Source organism: Myripristis murdjan, chromosome 3 (assembly GCF_902150065.1).
Source record: "Myripristis murdjan chromosome 3, fMyrMur1.1, whole genome shotgun sequence".
Taxonomy (NCBI): Eukaryota; Metazoa; Chordata; class Actinopteri; order Holocentriformes; family Holocentridae; genus Myripristis; species Myripristis murdjan.
Window position 1 is genome coordinate 9,225,567 of NC_043982.1, and position 7,034 is coordinate 9,232,600.

The following is a 7,034-nucleotide window of genomic DNA, read 5'->3' on the forward strand; positions in this document are numbered from 1 at the left end:
TGTGACATGCCAACTTTCAGTGGGGAAAAAAAAACTTCACATACTTCAGAAATCTGACTCCACACAGTTGTTGGTTGATACATCAGTAGAGAATTATCTTGGGATTTGTACACTGCACCTCTTGTTGCTCCGCCGCTACACAGGCACCAACCACAAACCTGAACAGCCCCACAAAACTTTATTCATAGCAGTGCTTACAAAAAGATACATATGGTTACAGCCTGATGTCACAGAGTTCATTCCAGTCAGATGTTCGCGTATGTATGAAAATCAATAAATACATTTTCATATTTGGCATGCACAAAGGAGAAAGTAAAAGAACAAGTCTTGACAACTAGTCAGCCAACAATGGAAGCTGATTTTTATATGGATGTTTAGTCCTAAAGTAGGACTAGTGTATAATAACTGAGCACAGAGCATCAGACTTGTACAGACGGGTCAAATGAGAGTAGAGGCCAGGAGTGGTAAAGGGAAACTCAGTCAAAATGAGGAAAGGAGACACCAAGTGTTATCTTCTACAGTTCATTTAAGCTATTTATAATATTAACTTTATTCATCTGAGTCATCTATTTGAGTCCCTTCTTCATTTGTCATTGGAGGAAAGTAAGATGAGAGAGAGGTGTTGATATGAATGCAGTAGGGTGGATTTCGCATGCTCACATTTAATCTGAAAATGTCAAGTAAGTAGTAACAAATGACCAAGAACATTTTGATTTCAGCTGTGATATGTAAATGTGTAGGAGAAGTGTGCATCACAATTTTCAGACATTTTCTGATGTTTTTTCTATCCTTATGTGGCCTAGTGTTGAATAGTTACCTATAGCATCTATAACTATTGCAAGACTCTTTTTTTATTCATATACCATATTTCCTCCAAATGTGAATGGTACCAGGCCTTTATTGGAGGCAGGCTTTCATTTGTGAGAGGCCTCTATTTCTAATTCCCTCAGTTTGACAAGTATATTTGTACGAGCCTCCTTTTTTTCTGATCTGCTCCTGTTTCCCTGTTAAAGCTTTACTTTAACAGGGCATTATGCCGTTAAGACAAACTCAACCCTGCCTGTATCCATTTCAAATGAAAAGCCCTCTGACCTTTCTGTGGAAACAATTCCTTCATTTGTTAACAAGAAATATTTGCAAGACCATGTTGTGGAATACTGAGTGACTTGCACAGCTCCATACGATACTTCATAAGTGTAGCTACTGCTTTCTTGTAGCGGTACTCCAAAACACAGTTTGACTGACATATCCACAGTGACTGGTGTTCATCCCTCCTGCTTAATCACATTTGTATTTGTTACTTCCTGGTTCATGGTCTTTCAAAATAAAAGGCTTTGTGACAAAGTAGCAAAAGCAGTGTCACTGTTCCAGAGATAACCCAGCTCGCCACATTATGCTTAACTGCCATGCTCATTATATGATAGGTAGGGAGTTTACCACCCTTGATGTTACCCCTGGCCTGTATTTGGGGCCTGGTCTTTATTTGTTCATGTTGACCATATGCCCAGCCAATATTAGAGACCCGGATTTTAATTGAATACCGGCCTTTATTTGAGGAAGTCCAGTATGTATAGATCTTTCGGACACTTAAATATTTTTGGTTTTACAAACATTACAAAAAACATCTTGTGAGACACACTGAAGGCCTCGTCTGTGCTCAAAACAGTTCATGCTACAGCTGCCAACTTTGTGAGAAATCAACAGGTGACCCTTCTGGAGAGCTGAACAAACAATGTGCTCTCTGGCATCTCACACACGCTCACACTCACACACACACACACACATACACCTGTGTAATAAAAGTTTTAATTCCATTAATGTCATAAACCACTCCACTAACATAGAGCTTAACGTCATGAGGTTCAGTCTTACACTATATAGTCTTAACTTCTTTCCCTTAAAGGAAAAGAAGAACTGCTAACAGGAATAAAAATGGAATTGTTTGTGCTCAGCGGTATGGCATGTGACATATCACTGAGCCAGATACAACGTTACAGAACTGCCTGTATCCAAAAATAGGATGAAAGTATGCTGTGTGCGGTGTTACATACAACAATCCTCCACACACAAACATATGCACAGATGCACACACACACACACACACACACACACAAACACACACATACACACACACAAGTATCACTACTAACACGCTGTCTAACCACCTGTGTCTGTTTCTGAGAAATGTACAAGAAACGTCACCCACCACACTCCTCTCCAACACCACCATCATTACAGCACCTTGCCTCCACATGCCCAACAGGGACTGCCCTCATAATGTATGTTTATTCAATTCAATTACTACTTCGGGCAACATTCCTCCTAAATGACCTCATATCTAAGTAATCAAAACCATGCCAGAGAATATGTGCGAGAAGTGGAAAGGGAGTAAGGGTATGTGGGGGAGGGAGGGAGAGAGAATCTCACTTAGCTCTTTTACTTTAGATCCTACTGAGACCTCCAAAAATCCTTGACTAATCTGTCTGGGCTTGATCAGTCAGGATGTTTTGCTCTGAATCTTCACTGCCAGCGGCCACCATCAGACTAATATTAGCAAGCATGTGAGCATTTTCAGTGCCATGCCTTTTCACCTAGCGGTCCAAGCTATGTACAACCATGCAGCATCTCATGATAGACCTCTCTCATTCCAATAACTCCCCCAGTCACTCAAAGTTATTTGAAGCCATTTTTGATGTGCCATTATTTCTGAGATTAAAAAACTTGCCCACCCCCCTCAGACACACACACACACACCACCCCACATGCATTCTTCGCACAGCCCAAGTGAGTCATGTTTTCCCTCTCTTGGGATGCTTCCTCTCTTACAGACGTCATATTAAACAACACACTGTGTTCCACAACTTTTGTCAGATGACTCAATGTTAAGTCAACCCTATGCTATTCCAGCTTGAGTCAACTGCTTGGCATTAGGGTGGCCAATGACTCCCAGGGTCCTGCCATTCTGTTATTACTGATGATGTCATCCTTTATTGTCCCCCAAATCCCTGCTTCAGCATTGTATGACCATGCAGCCGTGTTACTGTTCTAGACTTCGCTCAGCACTTTTAAGTCTTTCTCCCGATTCAAACGCGCTTGTTACAATGGTAAATGCCCTGTGGACATGCGTGTTCACTCTCGCACACGTTAACCAACAAACCAATCTGACATCATTAAAATATGAGACAAGACTGTTGACATTAATAGTCTACACTAAAGTAAGACACGATAGGATATTCAATTTGCTTTAGCAGCTCTTTTATATTAAATTATAATGGGCGTGTCTTGCACACTTATTTTGAGTAGTCTATTTATACTGGCCTATTTATAATACTAACTCTTACCTACTTGATAGCGGGATATCAAATGATGATATACTGACTTGCCAACATTCTAGTGCACAGCATTAGAACATTTTCTATTTCTGAGTGCTGATTGAGACCATAGTCATAAGAATAGGAAGGTAGTACAGTCTACTTACAAGGCTGCTGCAAAAGAGTGTTAGTGTTGGTAGACAGCCAGCAAGCCAACAAGTAATAATAAAGGGAAAAAAATCTGAACATGGGGAGATTTTTGATGCTTGCTGCGGTACTATTTCGTCCAGATGAGTATTTATACAAGGTAATATTTAATATTACAACAAATGTAGCTACTAAAAACAACCCAATTAAAGCTATCACGCACAAAACAAAAATGGATGAAATGACTTCAGCTCCTTAATATTTTAATTAAAAGACTTACTGTAGCACAGAATCTAAAGTTACCCATGTACACACACACACACACAAACACACACACACACACACACACACACACACACACACACACACACACACACACACACATACACACACACACATAGTTCCAGGGATTCAGGAAGCAGACCATGTTTTCCCATACAAATGTAGGAGGTCCTCAGAACAGAAGTGGAGAGACTTCCTCTGCCACAGGCCAAAGCCCGGATGGTCCATGACCACTAACCCACCCAGCCTGACTCAGACCCCCACCCCACCAAGCACACACAGACACATACACCCATATACAGTACATCCACGCACACACACACCCACAAGACTCGACACAGCTCTGTTAAAGGGAAAGCCTCGACTTCACAACCAGCTGTTTGCCTTTTCCCTTGGCAGACAACTTCTAGAAACTTCTGAAAAGGATGTAGCTTCTCTTCACGCTGTCAACATCTCCATTTTTTCTCACTTTCACATCATCACACATGCAACGGTGGAAAAAAAAGCAAGGCCAGTCCAAGAGGAAATCAAATGTGGGCCACATTGTAAATAAAATACAAAGAGAAGCAAAACCCCCAAATCAATATTCAAAGAAGAAAAAAAATCTGGCGGGCTGCACTGCCACTTTGTTTATTTCCTTGATGAAATTTCAGTGGCAAAGGCACAGTGCAGATAACTTGATAATTTCAACTATAAGGCACTGAGGCAGGCAGTGCTGAATAAGTCGGTAAAACTCACTCGCCCAGCAGAAATAATACGCTTTGGGTAATTCAGGAGATGGCTTTTGGATTAGCTTGATCGATGGCATGGCTGTCCATTATTCTGTTAGATGCAAACGGTGTAGTGTAGAGGAACTGCAGCCTCTGCTAAATCTTTGTTAGAATAAAAATCCATATCCAAATCCATCAGCCATCATCAATGACATTTTACATTTGAGATAACTTTACTGTTATGCATCAACATGTGCTGGTTCAACATTCAAATGAGGAACCACTCGATGACAGTGTTAATATTTTGGCAGTGTTGTTACCATTAGGTGAAATTCTGTCTGTGTGGTAGTGAATAATTAGTCTGAATGCTCCACTACACCAGGGCAATAGGGTCAGTAGGCTATGGCAAAAATCTGTGCCACAGCTATCTGATCCCATTTTACTTGGTATGCAGTTAATGAGCTTTTTGAACCCTCATTAAGACGTAACTTCCCCCAACACACACACACACACACACACACACACACACACAAGCTTTTCACCCCCACTCTGAAGCATGTGCCTACCCACTATTGTCTGACACTGTGGAGACATGCAGCTGCCTGCAGTCTGGTCTTGTGGAATTAAGAGACATCATCAGTAACATCAACACGAAGGAGGGAGGGGGGGTTAAAGTTTGTCTTCTCTTTTGCATTAAAAAAAAAGAAGAAGAAGAAGAAGAAAAAGGGAGCCCTCACTGACAATTAAGAAAGCCTGGAAGGTCAAGGCAGGTTAGGTCTGCAGTGTGCTGGAATGCAACCAGGCATGGTGGAAGGTAAAGCCCCCCAAACTGTTTACATACCTCCTCTTTTTATTTCCGGGACACAGTTTACCCAACTTTTAGGGCTGATAAATTCTCTTTATCACAGTAACATAGAAGAGGGCACTGAGTGTATACATGGGTGCACAACTGTTGCTCATCTTTTGGGAAATTTTGTGTCGCTGCTTATTGTACAAACACAGACAGTCAAGCTTTTTTTTTTTTTTTTTTTTTTTTTGTACAGAGGCGCCGGCTAAACCTGGCAAAACTTCACTAAACAGGCATATTCGATGTTCATCATGGGTGCTAAAGTGTGTCTGTGGTAGTCAATGAGTTTATAATAATCTTTGTACTAAGCTACAACATTTCTATAAACAGGCGTCTCCAACAGCGACCTTACAGTCTTCAAACATTTTCTGACGCCTGGAGCTAACGGTTATTCTTCGTTGTAGGAATGTATAGCAGAAGAACTGATATTTCACTTTTAATGAATTAAGTTTTTAGGTCTATGTCTCCTGTTCGGTTGTCTATTTCAAGCTGAGTCACGAAGTCGTAACGAATTAGCCTTTTTTTCTGGAGCCTGAATGCGTAGCCTGATTTACTTTACAGCCGAAGTTAAAACAGGGCAAGTCTGGAGCTGCTTATCCCACTTTGCTTTCTCTTTTAACTACAGGCTATAAGCTACAAAGTGGAGGTGAACTCTCCGCATGTCGACGTATTAAAAAGGGAACAACCATTTTAGTGCTTTTTATTCAAAAAACGGCTTCCAGTCTCGCCCAAACAATCCTTATCTCTTGATAAGTAGTTGCGTTGCAGGCCTCGGCAAAGTGGAGAAGAAACCAGACCCCGGTAACCGCTTACCGGGCTCCCGTGTCTGGCTTCCCTCCTCGCCGTGGATTCAAAGCTCAAAGCAAGAGGACGAAAGCTAGTTTTAGGGGGGTAAATGCTACAGACCTGGATGAACTGGATCGTCAGGGCTGATTTCCCGACACCTCCGCCTCCAACCACAACCAGGCGATACTTCTCCTGCACCGAGCCGTCCTTCCAGCCAGCCATCGAGGACACTTCGCTGTGCTCGCTGCCGCCGCCGCTGCTGCCTAAACACCAGTGAGCAAACACCCACTTTTTTCAGCAAACTGAAGAGGCCCTGCAGTGGAGGGAATAGCGCGTAGAAAGAGCCCGGATAGGTGCGAAATTACGTGTAAAATAAAAAAAAATACTCGGTGGTAATCCGTTTTGAGCACGGATATGAGGGGTCCCGAAGCTACGGCCGCCTGTCCATACGCCTGGCCCGGTTTCAGCCGTGTCTTGTCGTAACACTGCGATGTTTAAGATGTGAATCCGATAGTGGGAGTAATCAGCCAGGCCTATACTAATGTCTGTCGCTAGGGGCCCTTCTACAGGCTGTGTGTGACTACCCGTAACCACCCTTAAAACACACACACACACACTCACTCACTCACTCAATCTCTCTCGCTCTCTCTCACACACACACGCACGCAAGCACGCACACTCACACACGCAGCCCCGTCCTCAATACACTCTTGCAGCTCCTATTCAGCCTGCCAACGTACAAAAGTAATGCCTACTAACTGTAATTATAATCACCTACGTAATAATGAATACTAAATAACAAACTGTGTTACAAAATCCAAATGGTACACTATCACGAATGGACCACATACCAAAATCAAACACATTATAAAAGCATTGTTCATATATCATCAGTGTTAGATACCACTTATTATGTTTTATAGGCCGTTAATTTATAATACTTATGTAAAA

At 42.1% G+C, this 7,034-nt stretch overlaps 1 protein-coding gene across 1 annotated transcript in view; it reads right to left on the reverse strand.

Annotated features, from left to right (window-relative positions):
• Nucleotides 1-6,607, reverse strand: part of rras2 (RAS related 2) — a 32,814-nt gene extending 26,207 nt beyond the window's left edge. The window contains exon 1 of the mRNA XM_030079846.1: nucleotides 6,204-6,607. Within this exon, the coding sequence (XP_029935706.1) occupies nucleotides 6,204-6,305 (102 nt within the window). The 5' untranslated portion in view covers nucleotides 6,306-6,607. The remainder of the gene's footprint in view (nucleotides 1-6,203) is intronic.
• Between the last annotated feature and the right edge of the window lie 427 nt (nucleotides 6,608-7,034).